This window comes from Pelmatolapia mariae, linkage group LG17 (genome assembly GCF_036321145.2).
Source record: "Pelmatolapia mariae isolate MD_Pm_ZW linkage group LG17, Pm_UMD_F_2, whole genome shotgun sequence".
Lineage (NCBI taxonomy): Eukaryota > Metazoa > Chordata > Actinopteri > Cichliformes > Cichlidae > Pelmatolapia > Pelmatolapia mariae.
This window is the reverse complement of record NC_086242.1, coordinates 14,829,910-14,857,182: the sequence shown is the minus strand read 5'-3', so window position 1 is coordinate 14,857,182 and position 27,273 is coordinate 14,829,910. Positions and strand designations below refer to the sequence as shown.

The 27,273-nt window shown below is 40.5% G+C and overlaps 1 protein-coding gene across 1 annotated transcript in view; it reads right to left on the bottom strand.

Annotated features, from left to right (window-relative positions):
* Positions 1 to 7,622: 7,622 nt before the first annotated feature.
* The window catches only part of lhfpl3 (LHFPL tetraspan subfamily member 3), a 55,001-nt gene continuing 35,350 nt past the window's right edge, over positions 7,623 to 27,273 (bottom strand). Inside the window, exons 2-4 of the mRNA XM_063500994.1 lie at positions 13,950 to 14,180; positions 11,864 to 11,921; positions 7,623 to 8,013 (exon numbers count right to left, since the gene is read on the bottom strand). Of these exons, the coding sequence (XP_063357064.1) occupies positions 11,899 to 11,921; positions 13,950 to 14,180 (254 nt within the window). The 3' untranslated portion in view covers positions 7,623 to 8,013; positions 11,864 to 11,898. The remainder of the gene's footprint in view (positions 8,014 to 11,863; positions 11,922 to 13,949; positions 14,181 to 27,273) is intronic.

The window sequence follows — 27,273 nt, the reverse complement described above, 5'->3', positions numbered from 1 at the left end:
ATCTTTTTTACGCACACACAAATCTTTTTTACACATACAAATCTTTTTTACACACACACAAATCTTTTTTACACATACAAATCTTTTTTACACACACACAAATTCTTTTTACACATACAAATCCTGATTTACAAGTACAAAACTGATTTACAAGTACAAAATATTTATGACCACAGTTTGAGCCCATACATTTTGAGCCCATAGATAACTACCAAAAGGCTAACTGGAATGCAGCTCGGGTAGTGGCTGAAGCAAAAACTCAGGTGTGCGAGGAGTTCTTACAGGCCACGGAAAAAGACTTTTGGACTGGCTTGAAGAGATTCTGGCAAACCATCACGTGTTCTAAGAAAATGTGGAGTTTTTTATTTAAAAAATATATATCTTTCATAATGTGCTGCAGGGTTGCATCTGTATAGCAACCCACATAAATATTTAATCCTTTCTGTTATTGTCCTTTCTTTTATTATTTTAAAAGTGGTATGTGGACCTTTTGGATCAGGAATGTTGATGGGTGTCCTTGGGTGGCAAGGCAAACAATCAGGACTCCTTCAGCTTGCTGTGGTAACAGTGACGTAACAGGAATTCTCGTTTCTGTTCAGAAAGGTGCAGAAGCCATAATATGCCAGCAGCATAGCAGCTCAATGTATTTTTAAAAGAAGTCTTTTTTTATTTTGATAGCGATGTTACCAAATTTATGCCACCATGCAGTATTAGTATTAAATTAAGTATTTATATTACTTACTGTATTTCTATTAGCTATGATAGCTGACAATGTAGTGTTATTTCCCAACATTTCCAATTTATCTATTTATTTTTGATAAGCAAATGCTAATTATACTGTTAGTGTTTTACAAACAAGAGTATTTTTAAAATATTAATATTTTAAAAGAAAAGAGGCAAAAACTTTACTTGATGTATTATCACAGTGGTTATTATAGGTTATTATAGTACAGTGAAACTCTATATAAATATTTTACTAGTGATTTACTGAAACACTTGCAAACGAAAATTGAAAAATGTAGCACACAAGGCAAAAAACCCCAAACAGTTTATACAATTCTAAGAAGCTTGAAAGTCAATGTTTGCTATGACAATCTTTGTTCTTCAACACAGGCTGAACTATCTTAGCCAAGCCTTCTTGTATTTTAAGTAGTCTTCAGGAACTGTGTGCCAGGCTTCTTGAAGGTCATTCCAAGCTTTTCTTTGGATGTTGGCTGTCTTTTGTTCCATGACAGAATCCACAGTTTTGGCACTAGATGGCTTTATTTTGCCTGAATAATTCATAGGTCAGTGTGAAGAGGCTTAACCCCTACTGCCTAGTGCATCATATTTGATACATATAGTTTTTGTGAGTTTTTAAAGACTTCTGCACTATCAGAGGGTTTTTCCCTTAAACTTAAACCAGCTCACATCTACTTCTGTGCAGAAATAATCTGAAAATAATCATCACTTAAAAATACTTAAATATAATTTGTTTCTTATTTCCTTCAAGGTCTTCAGATTGTTTTCAGGTACTGAAATGTGGGTAAATCACACTACAGGTCATAGGCTGTATTATGAAGTGCTTCTTGATTTTACTGTATGAACATAGTAGCAATTCAATATTTAATTACCTGAACTAACAATTGAAAAAAATTCTAGGAGAAGTGAGACATACGAGCTGAGGATGGTATGCACCTACAGGTGTAATGTAAAACTGATAAATCTCCACTTATTAATTGTGTTTACTCGCTAAAGATTGTGAGAAAACCTATTTTCTCACAATAGATTGTGAGAAAACCGCGGCGCCATATTCAAGATGGCGCCGCGGATGGCAGCCTCGGTACTGCGCTCTCTCGCACTTTTCTTGTTTTTGTTTATTTTCTGCGCTTTTGGTCACTCAGACCACATCACTTTCTCCAGAGATGAACTGCTAAACATCAGGCAGTCGTCTCACTATAGTTCTTATCCATTTTTCACAAACCCGGAAAGTTTTTTGGAGATTTTAGTTGGAGGCGCAGCAGCTCTCTGTGGCTCCTGGAGGAGACGCAGACGGGGGACCCGCGCTGGTGCACTGGTGAAACTACGTCGGCGAGGATTCCGCACGGCACTCCCCTCCATTCACCTCGCGAATCTCCGCTCTCTTCCAAACAAAGTCGACGAATTACTGCTCTTAAACCGGACTAACAAGGACTTTGCACGCTCTGCTGCCCTCTGCTTCACTGAAACCTGGCTCAGTGAGCGTGTCCCAGACGCTGTCTTAAATCTGCCGGGCTTCCAACTTCACCGGGCGGACCGCGAAACGGAGCTCTCAGGGAAAACAAAGGGTGGTGGAGTCTGCTTCTACATTAATGAAGGTTGGTGTACTGATGTCACAGTGTTACAGAAACACTGCAGCCCACACTTGGAAAGTCTTTTCATCAATTGTAAACCGTTTTATTCACCGCGGGAGTTTTCTTCCTTCATGCTGGTCGGAGTTTACATCCCTCCTCAGGCCAACGCGAACAACGCACTGTGCGAGCTGGCTGACCAGATCACCACCCTGGAGAGGAAATTCCCGGACTCCTTTACAATTATCCTTGGGGATTTTAACAGAGCAAACCTCAACCACGAACTCCCTAAATACAGACAGCATATAGACTGCCCCACCAGGGACAACATCATACTGGATCACTGCTACACCACTCTAAAAGATGCCTATCGCTCTGTGCCCCGGGCAGCTTTGGGACATTCTGATCACTGCATGGTCCATCTTATTCCAGTTTATAGGCAAAAACTCAAACGTGCCAAACCTGTAGTCAAAACTGTGAAGAAGTGGACTAACGCAGCAAAGCAGGAACTACAGGACTGTTTTGACTGCACTGATTGGACTGTTTTTGAAGCTGCATCTGATAACCTGGATGAGCTCACGGACACTGTGACATCATACATCAGTTTTTGTGAAGACGTGTGTGTGCCAACAAAGACCTTTTGCACATACAACAACAATAAACCATGGTTCACTCCTAAACTCCAAAATCTTCGTAAGGCCAAGGAGGACGCCTACAGAAGTGGTGACAGGGCCCTGTACAAGCAGGCCAGGAACACACTGACCAAGGAGATCAAAGCAGCTAAAAGGGTCTACTCTCAGAAGCTGGAAGAACGGCTCTCAGCCAACGACCCTGCGTCAGTGTGGAGGGGCCTGCAGGAAATCACCAGCTACAGACGCCCCCCACCCACTGTTGAAGCAAACAAAGACCTGGCCAACGAGCTAAATACATTCTACTGCAGGTTTGAGACGGACAGACTCCCACGCCTCATCCTCCCCTCCCCAGAGACACTGCTTCAGACAATGACCCCCAACACACCTTCCACTTCTCCCCCCTTCACCCTCCCCCTCCCCAATCCAGTCTCAACGACAACCCCCACCCTCCCCAATCCAGACCCAACGACCACCACCACCCTTCCCATTTCAGACTCAACGACCGCCACCACCCTCTCCAATCCAGACTCAACGACCTCCATCACACCTCCCACCCCCCTTTCCTCCTCCCTGGAACTCAGAATACACACTGAGGATGTGAGCCGACTATTTCAGAAACAGAAGCCCAGGAAAGCCCCCGGACCAGACGGTGTTTCACCCTCCTGCCTCATGACCTGTGCTGAACAGCTGGCTCCCATCTTCACTCACATCTTCAACAGATCCCTGGAGCTGTGTGAAGTTCCATCCTGCTTCAAACGCTCCACCATCATCCCTGTTCCCAAGAAACCTACCATCACAGGACTGAATGACTACAGACCTGTCGCCTTGACGTCTGTGGTCATGAAATCCTTCGAACGACTGGTGTTAGCCCATCTGAAGGACATTACAGGCCACCAGCTGGACCCTCTGCAGTTTGCATACCGGGCAAACAGGTCGGTGGATGATGCAGTGAATATGGGGCTGCATTACATCCTGCAACACCTCGACCGCCCGGGAACTTATGCCAGGATCCTGTTTGTGGACTTTAGTTCGGCTTTTAACACCATCGTGCCTGAACTTCTCTCTTCCAAACTCTCCCAGCTCAGCGTGTCTCCAGCTACCTGTCAGTGGATCACCAGCTTCCTGACAGACAGAAAGCAACAAGTGAGGCTGGGGGAGATCACCTCTGAAACTCGGTCCCTCAGTACTGGTGCCCCTCAAGGATGTGTCCTCTCACCACTACTGTTCTCCCTCTACACTAATGACTGCACCTCCAAGAACTCGGCTGTTAAACTCCTAAAGTTTGCAGATGACACCACCGTCATTGGCCTCATTCAGGATGGTGATGAGTCTGCATACCGGCAGGAAGTTGAGCGGCTGGTACTCTGGTGCAGTCAGCACAATCTGGAGCTGAACACTCTTAAAACTGTAGAGATGACAGTGGACTTCAGGAGACACCCCCCAACTCTGCCCCCCCTCATCATATCAGACAGCCCTGTGTCGACTGTGGAGATCTTCAAGTTCCTGGGTACCACCATCTCCCAGGACCTGAAGTGGGAGACCAACATCAACTCCATCCTCAAAAAGACCCAGCAGAGGATGTACTTCCTGAGACAACTGGGGAAGTACAGTCTTCCACAGGAGCTGCTGATCCAGTTCTACACTGCAGTCATTGAGTCTGTCCTGTGCTCCTCCATCACAGTCTGGTATGGTGCAGCCACTAAACAGGACAGGAGCAGACTGCAGCGGACTGTACGGGCAGCAGAAAGGATCATCGGTGCCCCCCTGCCCTCCATCCAGGATCTGTACCTCTCAAGAACCAGGAAACGGGCAGGGAAAATCGTCACAGACCCCTCACACCCTGGACACAGACTTTTTGACCTGCTGCCCTCTGGCAGACGGTACAGAAGCCTGCAAACCAAGACCACCCGACACAGGAACACTTTCTTTCCCCTCGCCATCTCCCTCCTAAACAGTTGACCTGTCACACTGCTTCCCACTGCCAGACTGCAACTGCACCTTGTGTACATTCTGTAGTATTCATTCCACCTCATTTCATTTCTGTATTTTATGTACATAAGTTTAGTTATTTATAGTTGGTTCACACAGCTTTGTGTATGTATGTGTATGCATGCGTAATGTACATATAGGTGTGTGTGTGTGTGTGTGTGTGTGTGTGTGTGTGTGTGTGTGTGTGTGTGTACGGGTTCGTACTATCCTGGTGGGGACCAAAATCTGACTTTTACTATCCTGGTGGGGACTTTCTGCACCGTGGGGACCAAAATCCAGGTCCCCTCGGGGTTGAAAGCAATTTTCACACTCAAAATGCGGTTTTACTGTCAGGGTTACAATTAGGTTATGGTTAGGTTTAGGGTAAGGGTTAGGGTTAGGCATTCATTTTTAATGGTTAGGGTTAGGGTAAGGGGCTAGGGAAAGCATTATGTCAATGGGATGTCCCCACGAGGATAGCAAACCAGACATGTGTGTGTGTGTGTGTGTGTGTTTTTACATTGCTGTGCTTGAGAGCCACCATCTACCGGAACCAAATTCCTTGTATTTGTCTGCACATATACTTGGCCAATAAACACGATTCTGATAAACACGATTCTGATTCTGATAGGGGGAGTACTTTCTTTAGGAGTGCTTTATTATGGCTTTTTACTTCACTTGGTGATCTGGAAAAAAGGCCAGTAAAGGCACACATGCAGTGGAAAAGAAGTGCATCTTGCTCAAGTGCAAAACCTATATTTTTATTCAAGGAGAGAGAGGGAAAACAGAGTCTTGGTAAGAATAGAGTATGTGATGTCTTATGAAGCCATTTTTGTTATGAGTTCCATGTTTTCCAATCTGTAAGTATTTGATAGCTGGTAAGTATGTTAATGGAAGATGATTTCTCTAAAGACATATTTACAATGTAGGTCATGGCCAGATTATAGTTTTTTATATACAGAATAAGTGCTAGTGCTTGGTCAACAGGTGTCAAGAACAGTGAGTAAATACTTACCTCAGGTCACATAATGGCAGGGGGTCACAGAAACAGGTGTAGCACTTGTTAGCAAGCTTGGCAACAGCAAGGGCAACAGTTTCCAGCAAACAGCATCTCTAAAAGTCCCTAATGAAGCACTTATGCAGTTGTGATCAGACAATTGCAAATACCTATCATGGGCATGAATGTCATGGTAATTTGGGGTTTTTAATGATTTACTTGAACTGCTCTTTTGCGACACTGGAAAGATTGTGAAGCATACATCTTTAATTTCTTATCTGGCCATGAAACCGTTCTCCAGCCAGTATTTGGCTTGTCCGTGTGAACATCTGCAAATTTCAGTCAAAGATGAAGTTTTTGATTTTGGAGCAGCGGCTTCCTTCTTGGTCAGGATGCTTTCAGTCCATAATGATATAGAACCTCCTTCACTGTGCACACTGATGCTGGTGTTCCAGCAGTTTCCACTTCATTGCAGTCTTGAGCCTTGTTGCTTCCTGAGCATCCTAACCAGTTCATCTGAGGGTGACAGTTTGCATCTTTTTCCTGACCTTAGCACACCGGTAAGACGCGTGAATAACTTGGACTTATACACATTTGCTTGAACTGATGATCCTCCAGCTTCCTGAATGACCTTCCCAAAGCTACGACCTCATCCAGTTGAAAATTTGTGGACTAGGCTTAAAAGCCAGGTCTGTGCCTGTTTATGTTTTAGAGAAAATCCAAAATTATTTTAAACTTGGGGATCCAGTTCTTTCTTTTTTTTTTTTTTGGACATTCATGCCCAAGATGACTGTACGTAAACTTCTGACCACAACTGTAAGTTATTTGTTAAACCCAGTGGGTGTAGAAAAACAGATATGTGTAAGTTACGTTTTTCAGATGGGTATAAGTAGTTCGACCTTCTGAGTAGGCCAAACCGGTAGCCTACCAACCTGACTCAGTGTTAAAAGGCACCTAACCTCAGCACCAAAACAAAAACACATAACCCGTTAAGTTCTTTTGTTCTTTCCATTAACACATTTATTGTAAGTTAGACTCATTTCTTTCTTTCTTTCTTTTCTTGTTGTGAGACAGCGAAGGATGACAGGAAACAAAAATAAAAAAGATACAACAATACAAAACCTATCCACAGTTCGAGTCCAGCACTTACTCCCTTTTTAGTTCCTCACAATACTGCCAGATTACAAGATACTCTATGGCACATACTGTTAATGGTACAATAAAATGACATTTCAAAATGTACAATTTAAAGTTCAGACAAAGCACAGGGACACAATCAACATACAGCTATACACAGATTATAGACTTTATATAAACAATGTTTTCGCCCTTTTAGTACAATTATATTTTACTCTGTTTTTGCACAGTCCTCACCAGTAAAAACTTCTAATTACTACCATTTGATTCTATCACATCAAACATTTAATTATAAGAAAACAGCTGTGTTCTTCCTGCTCACTTATCCAGCCTGTCATTCTCTCCAGTCCCTCACATCTCTGCAGACATTGCTCGTGTTTAAATTAAAAGGTCAAACTGTGTCAAAGCTGGAGTCCTTTGCAGGAAGTTTGTTGACGTGATAAGAAAGAAGATCTGACAGCCTTGACCTCAAGTCTGTTAAGTCCTTATTTGTGTCGGTCAAAGTCTTGTTAATGCGTTCTGATTTAATTCGATTTGAGCGGACGCCACTCTGTGGTATTTGTCCAAACTGTGTCCTGGAGCTGATGTGCCATGTCTTTCTCACTTTGTTTAATTTTTTTTTTTCAGCTGAACCTCTGCACTGGCGGCCATCCTCGCTTCCAGAACAGCTCGGGTGTGATGATGAACCTACCAAGACGGGCAAAGTCTTTTAAAGTATTTATCCTGCAAAAATTAGCAGTTTGAGATGCAACTGAGGACTATTTTACAGAAAGAGCTTCCAGGGAGGACAAAAGGTCTCCTAGTCTCCATAATGAGGTTGTGTGGCTTCTTCCAGACTTCCTCCTGTCCTTCTTCTTCTTTGATGTTGATTCTCCACTCATCAGTTCTGCATCCAAGCTCCAAGGTTGACTAGGAGAGGAAAGCTGGATCCTGAAGTGACTTTACATCTAGGTGGTAAGACCTGCAGACACTGAGAAAAATAATGTAGAATCAGCTGACATTAACATAGTTTGGAACCATGCTGATCTTTAGCTTCCAATTTTAAATGCCTTGTGGTGACTGTTGCTATGGTTTCGAGATATATAAATAAAATTGAATAAAATCTTTCTGTCTTTAAATCCAAGACTAGGTCTTGTGCCCAAATCATCTGTTTATTATAGAAAATAATTTAAGCACATGATGTGATAATGCAAGAAAAATAATTGGCAACTGCTTGTAAACACAACAATTAAACTTGGCTCTTTCTCATCAGAAGCAGTGGGTAAGAAAGCTGGAGGGTAAATGACAGGAGGGGTTGTGATTAGTAATTTTTTTGTTTATTTCATACTGGTTGGTTTCCAGTTAAGAACCATGTGGGAAGATTTGGGTGAACTCAGCCAATTCTCATGTTATAACATTATTCTGGGCTCTGCTTTACATGTATGTGTGCAGACAGTGAGTTTGTGGTGTCCAAGCCCTTAATATTTCCTATATATTGTCCATTTTGCATCAGGGTGTGCTTTACCAAATTTCTACCCTGTGAACGTGCTGTGTCCTTCCGCTTCTCAGTTAGATCCACCTCTCGCTTGTGAAGTACGGTTGCAAAAACTGCCAAGATGGTGGCAGTAAAAAACATAATGCAAGTAAAGTGAATGCTTAATGTTGTTGTGGCCTCTCAGCTCTGGTGTTCATAGCATGACAGAGAAGATAAACACAAGAGGAGAGAATGGAGCAACAGTTATGTGAAACGGAGGTTGGAGAACAGGGTTCATGTGAGTCTATACATCTCATTTTAGGAAAATCTGCTTTAAACTGATGTACAAAATAGTTTTTTTTTTTTTTAAATTATGTATGTAAAATACATTAAATCTTATCAATAGTTCATATATTCATCAGATTATGAGACCATATCTTCCCCATGTGAGTGAGCTTATAATGGGTCAGCTATAAATTACAGAATAGGTCAAAATCTTTTCCTAACATAAGATTTGAATTGTAAAAATTTGATTCCTTTTGGCCTTTGAATATTTTAAGGACTCATTTTGCAGTATTTATTTAGACCCTTCATACTTAGATTAGATTTTTTGGGGGGGCAAAAAATACCTCAGAAATTGCAACAAACTATAATCTGTATGTTATTTTTATCTTTATATAAATGCATAATATGCAGTTTAGACTGTATGCATACATAAAGATACTCAGGTAAATGCCCAATGTTACATACTAAAGTTTAAAGAGCTTCATAAACTTATTACAAGACTTATTCTTATACGAAAGAACAGACAGACTGATTATTTTCAACTGTTTTCTTTCATCTCTATTTTACAGATTTTATGCATGCTTCACATTTTGGTTTAAATAGAAGCTGACGTGACATTGTTGAAACACGCATCATTTCTCATCATTTCTCTATTGACTTAGATTACTAAATGTGGCTTAACTCACAGTTAGTGTGGCTGTATAGTGGTATGATAAAAAGCACCCGCGCTCGCCTGCAGTCTGAGAGTGTTGCCTGAGTTTAATTGCTGATTGTCTGCACCTGACAAGGGGTGGATAACAGCATGCCTGAGGTTGGCAAACTCTGGTGTCCTGGATTTAATGTTAACATTTGGCTCATATGCTGCAACATAAAATGGAGACAGACACCAGCATATTTAGAAATGTTATTTTATGAGTCAAAAAAAAAAGTTTATTTTTTAAGATTTTTATAGATAAACACTATAATATACAGTCCTGTACAAAGTCTTGAGTTGCCTCAAAATTGTTGTAATTTTTTTAAAAGTGGTTCGGAGCAATAGTTCTCCAAACTTTCTGAAGGTCTTTCAAAGTTTTCAGTCCAGTGATTGTACCTGACCATTTTCAGTGGAAAGTCTTTTTTGAACCACTCAGCATTGACTTATAAAGAATGAAGAGGCTTCTTTAGTTCAGAACTGAAGAAGCCTCTTGGATGAGAGGTGAAAGGTGTTCATTAAACTTGAAGAAGTCCAGTTGTTTTCTTTCCAAGCTCCATATGCATACCAGGATAGAAAAACACACACAATGAAACACTTATTGGCCTCCCCAGAACCTGGAGGCCAATAATCTGGACAGAAAACAGAAGAAAGGGCAGCCAACATCCCAACAAGAGCTTTGAGTGTCCTTCATAAAGCCTGGAGAGCTACTTAAAGAAATTACAAGAAAGCATGGCTTCAGGCTGTGTTGAAGAAAAAAGGCAGTAACACCAAATATTGACTTTCAAGCTCATTAGAGTTGTACAAAGTCCACCTTTGCCTTATATACTCAGTTTCCATGCATGTCTGCACATTATTCAATATGTTGCTGTAGAACCTAAAGAAGTGAAGGGTTGCTCACAATACTGCACATTTCTGAATGGATATATGAGAGGTATACGCCCCATTATCTTATTCAATTAAGAGTGCCAGCTGGGGCACTCTTAACCTAACCAATGCCTATCTTTGAACTCTGGAAGGAAGCTAGAGTACCCATGGGTATGACCCCAATTGACCAGTAGATTCAAACCAAGGACTTTCTCTGTGTGAGGAAACAAAGCTAACTGCCTCACTGTGCTGCCCCAGCAGGAGACATATTGGGACTAAATACAGGTTAGGTAAGTGTCTGGGCATGCTCCTGATCCAGAAAGACCTTCCATGATCTGGCGCTGTGGGTGTGGGCACAGTAATGGGTAAGGTTTTGCCACAAGAATGGCAGAAGTACAGTTTGAAGTGCCTCATCTCAGCACCTCTATCCAATCACATTTCCACCAAGAACAGTCAGCTCAGAAATGGTGCTCTTGCATCAGCAAGAGCCGATGACAGAGTCGTGCACACTGTTCTTTTAGTGCTCTGACACCACTGGCCTGGGAATACAGCACACTGAATCAGTTCTGAGATACCAAATTACCAATCCCATCACTGACTAAAACCAATAAACCAGAACCGAAAACTACTCAGATAATCTGTTTGGGTGTTCTAAGAGATTAAAATTAGATACTGAGCAATGGATTTAAAACAAAAACATAAAACTCACCTCTCTTTTTTCAGTGTACTATATTTCAAATTACTACATATGAGAAGCCAGCCTCAGGCATGCCGTTACCCACACCTTAGACAATCAGCAGTTAAACACCAAAAACACCAAACGCTCTCACACTATTACTGTAAGGCAAGTAGGGGTTGCAGAGGGGGGGTAATGCAAGAGTTTGAACATAACGTGACAGACTGTCAAAAATATATTATTGCTTTATTATTAATAGATTATCATTTCTTATTGCTTGTGGCGACGGTGGTGGTGGTGGTTGTAGCTTAAAAAGTAAGACTGCTACCTTTCATGAGCTGCGGCCACTGTTTGCACTTCAATCAACTGCTTTAAACTTTCAGCTGCTTTAAACTTTAAAGCGGCCGATCGAGGAGATTGAGGTGTCTTTAAAGTTTAAAGGCACATTCAATAGGCGAACTGACTCATGAGGCGAGAGGGACCACAGTCAGAAAATGAAGTCAGTAAATTAACTGAGTAATACAGCAACACATCTGTTGTTTCTAGACAGCTTTCTAACATTAGCCAGTACAGGCTCAAAAAAACCAAGTTTATTGACTCATTTTATTACTCATGAATTCAGGTATTGATTTGTAAGAGAGGCAGAATGCTTTAACGTTCATAGTCTCACTTTAATTGCCACGAAAACCTTTATTTCACCTCAATCAGTAAATTAAGCTTTTAGGTTTTAGTGGGCTTAAGAAGGGGAAAAAAGGGTGGGATAAAATGTTTTTGTAATGAGGAAAGACATTATTATTTTTATTTGAATGATTAGAGATTGTTCTTGTGCTCTACAATGACACACTTACCTGTGTGTGTGTTGCTGCTTTGGCATCAGCAGACGTTATATGGCGTTATTACCGCTCTCTGTGGGGGTGGAAGAAGAAAGGGATGTGAGTGGAAAGTATGAAGAAGTTTTCATAACCAGCAGGCGGCAGTATTGCATAACATTTGTGCCCCTACAGAATCAAACGTCATGCAATTAGCCCACCTCCCCCTCCTCTGATTTCCTCAGGTTTCAAACTTGGACAGGTGTCACAATCTATCCTCCTGAGTGACAAGATAAGAAAAACATCCCATTTACACTTCATCTGCTGTTTGATGAATCCCCCATTTTCACTTTGGGGATCATATTTCATCTACATTTGCCTCTCTCCCTCTCTCATCGTCCTCCTCCTCGCCTCATTATCCCTCTCCCTCTGTCTTGTCCTCACTCTCCGGTCTCTAGGTTGATAATGGCTTCTTCCTCTCAGTCACTTTGCTTATATGAGCTAACAGGCAACTGTGTCCCGGCTGATAGGGTGGCTGTGATTCATTTAGACAGGCTGGCAGCAAGCTGTGTAAACAGCCATTAGTAATTCATGACTCTGTCCAGCATCCCCAGGCTTCAATTAACCCTTGCTATTGGTGCATTCTTCCATTCAGTCGCCCGTCTTTCTCTTTCTGCCCATCTCCGATTGCTTTTCATCTCTGTCCTCCTTCATCTGCATTCCTGCCTCCTTCCAGCCTCCTCGCGGTTTTAAATCATCCTCTTTGGGTCCGAGCGCAGTTGTCATTGAGCCCAGTCAAAGAAAGAAAAATCTCACTGGTAACAGGAGCAAACAAAACCAGCCGAGCAGGTGGTGTATAGTGTCCCGTCTAATGTATGCAAATTAAGAGCTCGTGCATGTGAAATCATGCAAGCAAATAAAAGGCATTTTCTTTATTTAAAGCTGCTGCTGGGATGTGGGGAAACATGATGTCTTTGATGTGAGAAGAAAGGCCAGTTAAACAGAAAAACACAGCAAAAGAAGTGAGGACTGAAGTCACAGGTTTAATGTCTCCAGGCTTGACAAAACAAACAAAATGCTTTGACTTCACCTGAGACTTTGAATACTTATGAAACATCCCCCAGGCCAGAAGTGGAATAAAATCTTGGTGGGACCTGCTGCTTATTCTCTTAGTCCAGCAGTCAAATTGATTTTTTAATAAGTTCAGTAGCACCTCTTTTGTTTTGCTTTGAAAACAGCCCGGATCTCATTTCAGGTATAATTGCACTGCAGCCTTTATTTGTTTGCTGTATACCCAACTGCCTCAATTACTATAAAATGGGTTTGGAAAGTAATAAAGATATTTATTTATTTATTCTTAGAAATTGCATTTGCAATGACGACACAAATCTGACGAACAACGGGTAACGACTTTCTGCAGGGCTTAGATGTTCAATCACAGGAAAACTTTTCCAGCTTATTTTTGAGCAGGTTGTATAAGTGTGCCTAACAACAAGTGTTTTGATGTGATTGACTGAATCATCTGAACCGAATTACCAGCGGACTCATATCATTAGCTAATATTACCGATTTGTCAATTTATTGGCCTCTGCATTTATATGAAAATGCAAAAAATAAAGAGACAGGAGAAACACCCTTTAACCATGTTATGAGTGTTGATGCTTCATAGTTTATCCACCAGAGGGCACTCTGCAGCTTCCCTGTTTGAATCATTTATTTGAAAGGGCACAAACACAAACACCACAGAGTACAGATTCAAGCAGAAAACAGCATAAATGAGTAAATAAATAACTACACATAACAAATATAAGAGAAACTTGATTGTGTTTTTGTTTGTCTGAAAGAAAATGTAATCGGCTGACATACTATAATGTTGGTTTTGGTATCGGTATACACATCGACATCAGTCTTAAAAATTCTACCATACCATAGGTGTATATATAATTTATATTGTTAAACCTCTCTGCACCCCTTATCATCTTTGCAGACACTTCAGGTGTTGCCTAGGCTTAACTGCTAATTGACCACACCTGGTGAGGTGCAGATAAAGCTAATTTCCTGAAATATAACCATAAACACCATAAAAACTGCCCCAAAGAGGAAGTGTGTGCAGGTGTCTTCTTACTGTCTCCCAGCAGCTCCTCAGACATCAGACTGTCCTGGCGGTTTCCTAAGACGAAGGCCAGAAAGGAGAGGATGAGAGCATCCAGGATGCCCATGATGGCCAGGATGTAGGCCCAGCGCACTGAGCAGGCGCCTAGTGTGTACTTGTCCGTCTGTTCGCCACACATCCTTTTCACCTCATCGCTGTCCCAGCCGTCTGGGTAGATCATGCAGCCCAGAATCAGACACGTACCTGGAGCAGGAGGACACAGTGATAGACAAATGATATTAGATGTCAGTGTTACACATTGCTGTGTAGTAATACATGTTATTCAGTGTACACCGTGGTCTGGGGAGGTGATGTAGGGCTTTATGCACATTTTAACCTTTAGGTATAGTAAATAAGCTGCATAAACTGACCTTTAAGCTGGGAAATTCAACCAGGATATCACACTTTGATTTATGATTGGTCAAATTATGAATGTCACTGACTACAATTAATGTAAAACACAGAGCACACACATTCACTTATTGTGCATTCCATGATTTCCAATCAAGTCTGCTTTGAGGAAAAAATCGCTAAACTCCACTACCTTTGTTAAGGAAGAAAATAAACAGCCAAAAAACATATTGGAACAAAATTCCTCTTTAACAATGTGAGAGACTGATAAAGTCACACAGAAACGATCACTTCCAGTGATTGATGCTAAAGCTGGATCTACAGGCTGGAGTACTTAACTGTGAATTTTTTTTATTCAAAGGTAACCCAAATATGTCCACCATATTTGGTGGATAAAGCTACATTGCACAGAAAGAAAGAGGCAGGTGTAAGTAAAGTTTATGTATTTAGCGATTTCAAGAACAAAAGTCTTGAAATCGCTATATACATATAAGATAAAATAAGATACAACAATACAACTGGAAACAAATCCCACAACTTGGAGGCCACAAGCTCAAAAACAGGATCTTCATTGGTCGTTAACCTGGACCGAGGTACCTCTAAGAAGCATCGATCAGCTCACTTCATACACCCCGTAGTTACGTATGGATGTAGGCATTTACTAATTTAGGGACACATCTGACCATGAAGAGCTCTGAGAGTGAAAAACCTTAAGCCTAATGGGGAGCTGGTGTAAAGAGGACAGAATTGGTGTCACATGGGAGGTTTTAGATGACCTGGTGAGCAGCCTCATCTGTAAGCGATCCAGGGATGATTTGCTCAGGCAGAGTAAGAATAAATTCCAGAAAGTTCTGTTTTTCTTCTATATTTAAGGATAGGTAATTGTCTGCCATCGAATTCTTTATTCAATCTTAGTGCAGTCATCAATGACAGAAATGTGGCTACATTCTGGTATCGTATCCTCTCCTCAGCCAGTGTGGGCCCTAAGTCTGCCAGTTTATGGTGGACATTCAACTTCAACTTTGTCTATGACCTCACTAGCCTGTAGTTTAGCTTAATGTCTCTGTGTCACACACAGTGACACAGAGTCCAGCAGCTATTATTTTTTTAACAAAGCGTTTAGAGTGAAAGCATTTTGCTATGGCGATTGTTCTCAAATATGTCTTATGGGTGTTCTCAGCATTTTAAAAAGGATAACTCACATTTATTTTGGATTAAAATGGACTGCCTACAAGAATTTGGCATATACGAGTCCTCATGGTGCATTTCTGCATGACAGTGATGCCTTCATGAGCAAATAATAGGACTGGGTGACCGAAGAATGATTATATATATATATATATATATATATATATATATATATATATATATATATATATATATATATATATATATAGCCCACAGCAATGTGCTGTTGAAAAAGGCTTCATTCCAAGAGCCGTCAGCTCTCATCAGGTTGACAGATGAGAATTTTTAAGCCAATGACATTTACATTTGTTTACTTTTCGTGTTGTTCTTCTTCCTGTTTGTTGAGCTGAAGAAGAATTCACAATGAATATTTATTCCCTCTTAAAAGGAGACGCATCCTCTGGAGTGCAGAGACACCAAACAAAGTTGGTGAAGGAGGCATGAAGATGCCAGCACATGTCACACGGCACCATGTGGTGACTCGGGCTGCCTTCATTAGCCGTCTGCTTGCACGGCTGACGTTGAGACAGTGAGCTGTTACAGAGTAGAGTCATCTAACAACACTTGGAGTTGTTTTCACAATCGCACGCTCGCACTCACTCTCACACTCGCTCTCACAGTCGGTTGAGGCAACGAAGTCAACGGTGAGGCTGTGAGGTCTGTAGTAATTGTGACACTGCTGCCAAAAGCTAAGTCAGAGGATCTGGGAGGGTTTGTGTGTGCATGCTTATACTCATTTGTGTCTCATGGAGAGACAGTTTGGCCTTTTCGGAAAGGCACAAAACCTTCACGAGTAGATTTTTTTATGATGAATGATGAATTTTAATTCCTGTGTAGTTAGGCTGGGAGTCGTAGGGTTTTTCATCATTAAAGAAAACTTTTTAAAAAAGGCTGTCATGTGGATTGAATCTGACCTTTGCTGGGCTGCATTTTGCACACTGCTGGGCTAAAGATAAAGGGGTAATCCACTGATTTTTACCTATAATTTAGCAGCCTAAGGCAGACGTATCTATGGCTTTAAATATCCCTGATCGTCACTAAAATTTTAAGTGTGAGCCAGTTTTAACAACGGAACTTTAAAAGAAAGGATTAATTGAAATTGTGGTCTGCAATTTTGCACTTTTGTCATCCATTCCTATATTTTCTACCAATGTATCCATATATTTAAATGACTTTAATAATATATTGATTGAATTCCCATTAGTCCATCCATCAATTTTCCTAACAGCCTTGCCAACAAGCATTGTGGGGGGGCTGAAGCCTATCCCAGCTGACATTTGGCAAGAGGCAGGCTATCTATATATCTATCTATCCATCCCAGGGATAACAGGAAGACACAGATAACTGCTGTCACTCAAATCCACACCTACTGCCAATTTAGAATCGCCAATTATCCCAACATTCATGTCTCTGCACTGTGGGAGGAAGCTGGAGAGAGCCCATGCAGGCACAGGCAGCCACCCAGAACCTTCTTGATATGAACTACATTCACTGCACACCCCAAATCCACATTACTTTATTTCAAATTTATGCTGAAGCCCTCCTTTTAGGGAAATGTGTATAACATAACACACAAAAACATGTTGAAGCGGGTTTGTTCTCCCTGTGCCTGCAGGGATTTACTAATGAAGTCCAGGAACATGCATGTTAGGTTAATTGGTGACTCTAAATTGGTGCTGATGTGAGAGTATGTGATTGTGTGTCTCTCTGTGGTAACTAGTCCAGAGTGTGTCCTGCCTATCGCCATATGACTGCTGGGATAAGCTCCCTATATCAGATAAGAGGTTAAAAAAGATGGGTGGATGATCTTTGGTATAAATATTTTATTTTATCATGAAGCTTCAGTGAAGAATTGGGACAGGCTGACAGAGATGATACAGTCCTGTCAGTGTATATTTATTGAAACATTTAAAACTAAATCAAAAAGAGGAAACTATGCCCAGGGGATGATATGAAGGAGCAGATATATTTATGATTTATGATGTTTAGTTATAGGAGTCCAAAGGGGAAAATAAATGCTACAGAAATTAAAATGAGTTAAGGACTAGCAACAAAGCATTTGATTATTTTACAAAAGAAGGCTCTGGATTAAAAAAACCATACTGGTCATTTGGGGCCTGTCTGTGTTTACTTTGCATGTTCTCCCAGTAACTGCATGGCTTCTCCTCCCACAGTCCAAACACAGGCTTGTAAGGTTAACTGGTTGCTCACTTTGGCATTTCATTAACAGAAAAACAAACAGCAACAACATAAAAATGAAGAGAAAATACATTCACAGAGTCACTTATGTGCAGCTGTGCTTGCACAGTAAGATCCATTAAATTTACATTTAAAAGACCACTGAAAAATACTTTATAATTAATAAACCTATGCACTGGGTCACCTTTACAGGGCACATAACAAGCTACTTTAAACCACACAATTAAGCTTAATGTAAAATTCTAAACACATTTTGTTTATAATTTTCTTTCTTATCCTGTCAAGATGACTCCACACTGTTTTGAGGTCCAGGCTCTGGGGAGGCCAGTCCATGACTGATGTGTTCCGCTGTGTGTTTTTCTATCCAGGTGTGCTTTTACTGCACTGGTAGTGTGTTTGGGATCACTGTCATGCTGAAAAATGAAGCCGTTGTTTCAGATGCTTTCCAGATGGTACTAAAAGATTTCATTTTGATTTCTCTTCCCTTGCTTAATATTGGGTTCTTGACAGCGACCCTTCCACTGAGACCATTTCTGCTGAGGCTTCAGTGATCAGTAGATGATTGGCTGAAAGGACAGATGCCTGTGTCTGGATTTTTTTCCTGTTTTTCAAGGATATGACTTTCAGATAATATTCATCTGCTGTAGACAGTTTTTTAAGCATGTCACTTCTTTTGTTCTCCACTTATCCAGTTTCCTCAGTTTTTTAAAGGCATACTTAACACCATGCAGAGATATGCCAATTTTTCAGCCAATAGCTCTTTGGGATATTTGGAAACAAAATACAAAGAAATAATGGGTGACTCAAGACTTTTGCACAGGACTGTATGCGTTTTCCAAAAATGGATTCAGATTTTTGTTTCTCATCCAGCAGTTCCACATGTTTTCCTGTGATTTTAACAGACTGTTTCCTTAATTGCTTTCTTTTTGTCATGGTGTGCAGATTTCAGATTTTGTCATTATCTCAGCTGAACTGTAGGAAGAATTAAGAAGTGATCCAACAAATAAAAAGAGGAAGAAAAAACAAGATGATGCTTCAAAACAAAAGGCAGCACATGGCTTCCACATGCTTTTCTCATCCTAGCATCAGGGTCTTGTAAGGGATATTGTTTCTAATGTGAAAGCATTATGCCATTCACTGTCCTCACAAACACAGATGCCTAAACTTGTGTGAGTGTATGCACCAAGTTAGGACACTAATGTGAGCTTGCAGTAGCTAAAAAAGATGGATGATCTCTGGAAATGTCAGAGACATATGCCTCTCAATCCTGCTCCTTTCCCTTCATCATCTCTAAGCAGTGAACATGAGAAGTTGATGGTACAGTAGTGACATGTGTAGTCTTTGTTACTCAGAGATGAACTACACAACCAGCCTTCCTCCTCACAACAGCAACAGGCTACCGTAATGATAACCACTATTGATGTCAAAGCACTCAAATCCATTTGTAATGCCTACAATTCCCAGGAGGCAATGAGGGTATTGACTTCCCCCGCTGCCTTCCTGAGTTTGGAGATCAATTTCCTCAGTGTCAGGGAATTAAAGCAGCGTTGTGTTTGTTGGCAGTTCATTTCTTTATATTATCTGTATTAGACGTAGCACAAACACAGGAACTTCAGAGTTCTGTCTTTTTCTGCAGGGTGGTTATAAAGCATTCATTAGGCATTTTTTCCTAATGAGCTTCCACTCATTTGGCGTCTGATCGCATTCACTAATGTATTCCCCACTCGGCTTGTGATCGTGTCAACACAGAGTTCAGCACGTCATCCAAACAAAGACAGAAAGACAAAGATTCGAATATGTAAAGAGTGAAATTCACAAGAAAACATTTCATGTTTTTTCTACTGAGGGTGAAAAGGAGATATTTTAAGTATTTTTTTATTTTGACATGCTCAAAGCTGCTGCTTGATGTTTCCTTTTTTCTTTTTCCAGCAGTGTTTGTCATGATCCAGGAGAGAGGATGCAAGAACAAACAAAATGAGGGAACAAAAAAAAGCTTTAATTGGTTAGCCAAAAAAGCAAAATAATACACAAAAGTCAAAAGGAGGGTAACAAAACCAGCAAAATCCAAAACAGAAACAGGTGAAACACCTGCAGCTTTTCTATGTCCTTCTCCCTTTAACCCAAACATCAATCTCAATGTGTCACATTGAAGGTTGTCTCAATACCTCTGGAGGACAGTGGAGGCTGGCCTTAATCGAGGATACACAGGTGCATCCTTTACCGAGGTGTTTTTACCTTTGCTGGGCTGAATGGGATCTTTTGCAGGGTTACATCTTGGACTCATTTTAAACAGAGACATGTTGGCTTTAAATTCTGATCATCACCAAAATGTTACGCAAAAGGCAGCTGAACAGCTGACAGCTGAAGTTTAAAAGAGAGGAAGCTGTAGGATACATAATGTTGGGTGATTGAGCCCTGCTAGGGGCTGCAAGTCAAAATATCTTGATGCAACAGTTTTGCCATTCATCCGTAATCTGTCTCTTGCAGGTTTCCAGACATTTGAGTAATGCAGTACCCCTCCACAGTTATATGCTGACAGAAATCTGCCACCCTGCAGAGAGTACTTCTGCACATTTCCTGCCAGTATATCTGACCATTTAACTGAAGGCTCAGAGGCAAGGATGTCTCACTGTATTACCATTTTATTGCTTTGATTCCTCTCTTCTGCCTCTTGCGCAACCTTGATTCCTCCCCTCACGTCCTAGTCCCTAGTCCATGGCAAAAGCTCCGTCTAAAAAGACATCAGCTCATCATTCATTCATCTTAAAGTGAAGTTGGGGAAAAGGTTGTGCAAAGAGACAAATGATAAAGCAGAACATTAGGCACAAACACAGGTGTTGACAAAGGGAGGCATAGGTGGAAACGGGGCACAGGTGGCGATATTTGAGGTGGGGCAGTAATTCACAGAGAAAGGAAGGCAGAGGAAAAGCAATCACCATGATACAACAAGATATCTGCATGGGGAGGCATAGTTGGATAGTCAATACTAATTCTCCAAATACTAAGGACAAGTAGTTAAGTGCTTCCTTTATTATTTCATTTAGCAGAAGATACGCTGAATTGTACACACAAATTTACAGTGATCTCATTCCCCATCCTCCCATTTTGCTCAATCCTATATTTATTGATTACTCATAAAATTACTCATAAAATTACTTTATTAGCTTTTATTTATGTATGAGAATTATATGCATGTGAATTAGGGTTTTTTGTTTTTTGAAAGTAAAACCAAAGTAATGGTTACTTTATCAGTGACTTTATTTTCATTGTACTTGCTTGGTTTGGCTTTTTTGTCTTAATAAATAGACTTCAAATAAAATAAATTCTGCTTCTTGTCGAAGTGTTGGCATACATTCATATAAGCTCTTTAAATCAAGATTATGAGCTATATTAATTAATCAAAGTATGTTTAAAGTTCATTATACTTCACTTTGCTTTAGTACTGGTCACAGTAATCCTAAACAAGTTACAGTTTAGGATCTCTCTCCAGCAGAGGAATCAAAATAAAATAGGATTTATTTAATTTTAATATGATCTGTACTCATTGTTCTTCAGCAAAGAAAACAAAAGAACACAGGATTGTGACAGCACTTTTGTTTTTTCAAGTGAAAAACAACTTGAACACAAAAATCAAACCAAGAACACGATCGCTGAAGAGACCCAAACTAAATGTCCAAAATCACCTCTCAACTCAAAAGAGCTTTCTATAAACAGCATTTTAGGAAATAGTTGCTGAAACTCAAACGTTTCACCATGTCCTCACCACTACATTAGTGATTACTTCTTCTTATTTATATCAGAGGATTTGGTACAATGAACAGTCTCCTGTGTAAACAACCTGCTCCTGTAGGCTTTCAGCTGTAATATTAATAGAATAAGATGAAGCGCACGCCATCTCAACGGCAAGCCTTAAATCTCCCACAGAGCCAAATACAGGAGATCAAAGAGACACCGGGTTTGTCTTCCTGACTCTCATCTGAAAGCCTCGAGATATGCAGTGTTGTTCCAGGCTCCAGCCTCTGGTAGACAGAGGTTTGATGCCACAAAAGTCAACATATATCTGAACTAAAGCCAAATACACACGGTTCAGTCTTTGCACGAGGGTACTAAAGAATTAGAATGTATGTCCCTCTTTACCTCACTAACTGATCCCACTGCTTTTCTGTTAGATGCCATCTTTAATAGTAAATACTGTTTTTTTCCTGCTTTCAAACATGTTCTGAATCTGAGCTTCAGATAATGTTTAACTTCTGTCTTCTGCTGTTATCTCCAAAGCTGGAAACGCTCAGACAAACATTGTTTTTTTTTTCTTTTATCCCCAAAACTGTCTAAAAAGAAGGCTGCGAGCAATCGTTCATCTTCATGCCACGCAGCTACAACAATCCTACAGATGGCATGCAGCTAAAACAGTAAAAACATGCAGCAACAACAGGGTCAGCCTCTTCATCTCCTGTTTGATAAAGCCCCCTCATCTCAGCCGCAGAGGAGAAAGTAGCTGCCTGCACACAATCGCTGTCATGAATAATGAAAAATATTATGAAATCCTCCACCGAGGACTCGTGTCAGCTCAGTTTGAGTCTTCAAATGAGTGATGTTTTGAAACGGCGCAGACTAAAAGCTGACTGTGACATTTATATTGGCAGAAAGCAGCTGAGTGATCCAGGTTTTAAAGGCTCCTGATGTTTGAGGTCGACTTAAAAAAAAAAAAAAAAAAAAAAAAAGAAAAATCGAGCATGTCGGCTGTTCAGAAATGTTCCAAACAAGGTTCTTAACTGAAGGCCTCATTCAGAATGGCAGCACTCACTGCAGGGGATGAGGAGTAATGAGCTAAATTTCACATTGGACTCCTGAGAGCAACTCTCCACCACGGAGAGGAGATGAGCTCGATTACTCTCATACCTCTCTGGTCACTCTGGAGACTTTACGCCTGTTTGGTCAAGACAGAATGAAAGAGATTGAATTCACAGACAGATTAATTTTGCTTTTTCATACATATTTTAATGGTAATTTCATGTTTTACTGTGCTAGCAATGCAGAAATCCACTGAAGTAAAGTGGAATTAACCCTGTGAAGCCTGGCACATCAAATAATGGGCAGATAACATGGCAACAACACTGCTAATAGAAAAAAATGAGTCATCTTATCAGGGTTAGAGACTCACTTCTTCAGAGTAGTATCTAGAGACCAGATGATACCTGATGATCTCTCTATAAATAGCCTTTTGTAATATTCAAATGGTGCTCTAGAACATCAAGCAGCCGTGCACGATAAATAATATACTTAAATGGAGAATTGTCCTTAGTCAACCTTCTTCCTCTCTTTTCTTCTTCTTCTTCTCTCTTATAGATTTTCTTTCTCTTAACATAAACAAATAATTTTTTTGTCTCAAATTTCAGATATAAAGTATTTATGACTCAAAGAAGAGAAACTTTTTTAAACACTTTATTTCACCTGAAGAAATGATTTTTTAAAAATCCCTGTGAAATATTTCTGATGATAACATATATATCTGATCACAGGTTTAATTAAATGATCAGAGCACTGACTTTATAACTGTAGCATTATGTAACATAATTTTGAAAAATACCTGTAGTTTTATATTAGATACAATGTTACGACATGAGAATATCTGGAAAGATTGATCTTATATTAAATTACTTATAATCGTATCTAAAAATGGCAGATCAGACAGCATGAAAGCAGGAAGTGGTGCCCCCACAAAGCCACGCTCAGGCATGTGTTTATCCTCACCTCCTTTACTTTCCTGCTTTCCAGCACTATATTCCTGCTAATTTGTGCTGGCGGTCAATACTGTTACACTTATAAATAAATATGTTAAATAAGGGGGAAAAAACCCAACCAAACAACTTAAAAAATGGATAAGTTACTCCACCAGCTGACTGCAGGGGCTCATTCAGTTGCCCCCAGGCTGCGGTCTTACTTGTGGTTCTCAGGAGTTTGTCAAAGTATATTGGTAGGCAGAACCTTCAGCTTTCAGGCTCCTCTCCTCTGGAACCAGCTCCCAGTTTGGATTCGGGAGGAGACACCCTCTCTACTTTTAAGGTTAGGCTTTAAACTTTCATTTTTGATATAGCATATAGTTATAGCTGGATCAGGTGATTCTGCATTTCTTCTCTACCCTCCTCTTTTCACTAGTGTTGTAATATATGCCCCTATTTCTTGTTTCTGTTCTTTTCCCACAGTTTGTTTTGTCCTTTTCTTTCACCTCCCAACCAGCTGCCATATATAATAGCCCCTCCCTGACACTGATTAAACCTCAGGTCTTTTCCTGTTGGAGGAGGTTCTTTCTCCCCACCGTCCACAAATGCAGCTCATAAAGAACAATCTGATTGCTGAGGTTTTCACTCCAGTGCCAGAGGATCTTTACCTTGCAGTATAAATCACCCATAGGAAACTGTAGTTGTAAAATGAAGCTATATAAAATGTAATATCTAAAGCTGAACTGAATTACAAAAGTCAAAAGACAATCAGTGTTCATGTGAGAATATAAACTTTCTAAAGGAAAACACCAGCAAATTTTAAAGCGGACCTACTATGGTCATTTCCATCTCTGGATTTGATTCTCAGTGTCAAAAAAAGCTCAGTGGCTCCTCCCCCTTAAATCCAGCTTTCGTCTGACACTGTATCTGCAAACACAAGGTTTGAACAGCAGATGGGTGGGGTTTTAGGCTTGAGATAGCCATAGGGATGGCCACTCTTTCTGACGTCACACAGAGCCAAAAGAAAAAAAAAACCCTGAAGCTTGACAAGGAGTACTTTTACATTATTATTTGAAGCTTCAGTTGGATTTACAATGATAGTATATGCATGTGACAGAAAATAAGGAAAACCAGAGTAGTTCCACTTTAAATAACTGTGACTTGACTTCCCTGGCTTAAAATATTGCACTAAGCCAACCTGGCAGGTTTCACATGTGCATACCTAACTTTTCATTCAGGTGTGTGCGTCACTACTGTCACACTTGTGCAGGCTCGGGAGCTGTGAGCCGCAGAGGGATCAAAAAGGACTACAGATTTCTCGTCTCCCACGGGCGCTCGCTCATCATACCACTCCTGACTCTACACACCTCTGGCTGCGCTGAGGGAAGCTGATAATGAGACAGGATGGTATGTAGTTCAACTCACTATATGATATCTAATGTTGTTAGATTATTTTCCACATACTGACACTCAGCGGGAAATCATCTCTTCTCCCTGAGGTCAGAGGTCATGTAGAAAAAATAAATTTGCCACTGAAAAGTTTCTCAAACATCTCTTCAGTGATTACATACGACCTTGAAGTCTCTGTAACTCTCCACACACACACACACACACACACACACGTCCTCATTGCACTTCCTCTCTCCTTGAAGGCTTTCCAGCTGACAGCTGTTGGCAGCGACACCAGGACAATCAGAGGAGGAGGTGCTGTAATCTAGACCTCAGTCCAATCACCACATGATGTTACACACACACACACACACACACACAGATACACACACATATACACACTCACACATGTGTGAAGCCACTCATTGTGATGCATTTCACAGGCCCAGCTTCATCCGACTTCTGTGCACATATTCAGGTGAGTGTGTGCTCGTAAGGTATGCATCAGCTTCAAGGTGGAGCATGGCAAGTGATATTAATGGGAGTTAATTGGGGCAGAAACTGGCAGATGAATGAAAGTATGGGGACTAGAATACCTCCTCCACCTCCTCCTACCTCTCTCCACCCTATTGCCCTGAATCCTTCTGCCCTGCAGAGGGGCGAGAAAGTGCGTGTGTTTGAGAAAGAGAGCTGAGAGATAAGGCATGATTTGCAACATGAATCCTGCTGCATGCCCCCATCCTCATTAACACCTCTTGTATTACGTTCACTGCTTCACATGGCTGGTGTGTGCTATCGACTGCTGGCACAGCAGATTAATGAGCTGCTTAGAAGTCGCTGCACTTCCAGGCTTCATGTCTTACAGCGTCACACATTGTGTGCTACAGTAGAGTGGAAAATATGATTTCATGTGAAAAGAGGTAAATGTCAGCTAAAGCAGCATTTGAATTGCAAACTCACACCTGTAACAGGTGATACTGCAAATACTGCAAAGCCAACAACAAAATGAGGTGATGTGAATGCAACAGAGTGAGTGCCTGCATGCTCAGCCCATAAAATCTATATGATCATCATTTTATGAGCATTGGCATTACTACACACTTTGTTCAGCACTTCATCTGCATCACTAAAAGATATGCACGGAGCCAGAAGTGTAACTGCTGTTATCTTAATGCTCACATAACTTAAACAGGGATCCTAAAATACTGAATGCGGGACAAAATGGGATATGCTAGCAGTTCATGTCCAACTTAAAAATAAAAATGGAATGAGAAGCAGGTTTCTGGTTTTGCATTTAGCACATTAAACACAAATAAATGATGTTTGAATGTGACTTTTCCAACTCTCTCTTTTTAAAGCTTGCTCTGATAGTCTCTTATTTCACTAGCAATTTTCTTTTGGCCTGATACACTTATACTCTCTTAATCCTTTTGTGAAATTAAAAGGAAAAAAAACCTATCCAATGAGACAAAAAATTACAAAGCCCCGCAAGGGACATTGGAGGAAAAAAAAATAAAGATGAACTTTTGCGAGATCTTGCAAAACTTTTCTTCAGTGTTCATTGCGGGGCTCCGTAAAAAAAAGTATTTACCAGTCAAAAAAACCCCACATTTTCTCTGTGCTAGTTTCCATCATATTCACCAAAAATCTGCAAAGCTTGTCACTTTTCTGTAGCTTCTTTCCCTGATGGGCATAGCATTAGATTTGATAAGAATAAAATGCTTTCCTCACATGGACTGGGTAAAAGACAGACTATAGTTGAGCACACATCCTGCAGAGTCAGTCAAAGAAACATGGGAGCCTGTCTCGAGGTGTGGGACAAGACGAGGGTTATAAATGCTGTAGTTCGACATAAAGAGGGACATCAGGTCACCATAAATTTATAATTTATTTTTTTTCGCTACAGCCAATGTCATAACACCAACGTTTCTATTTATATTATTATTTATACCTATATTCCTTCAGGCTTCCTTTTAAGTCTCTTTGGTTTGCTTCCATGCAAGTCTAGTAGCGTGGGCATCTTCTATGTATTAGTTGAAACTGAAGTTACTTAACACTGATTTTAAGTTGGCTTGGACGGTTATAAGGAAACCTCTGCAGACTTTACTGTGTACATTATTTAATGCTCACGTAGTTCATATTTTTCTCAAACTGTGTTTGAAGTTTTCCGATTGATTTCGAGAGAAGCATTTAAGCTGCGCTTCAGATGAACTATGAGGAGTCTAAAGTAGGTTTAAATTTATTCAAATATTGATAAGTCAGTGAAAAGAGTTACGTTTTAATGGCCTCTTGTTTCTTTAGAATTTAGTGAGAAAATTGGAAACAGGATTTTTTTTGAACCACTGACATGTGTAAATGTTCATGGGAATACAACATACAAAGCAAAAACAGAGTTTGTGTAAGTGAATATTTGGTGTGACCACCTTTATTCTACAACACAACCTTGTTGT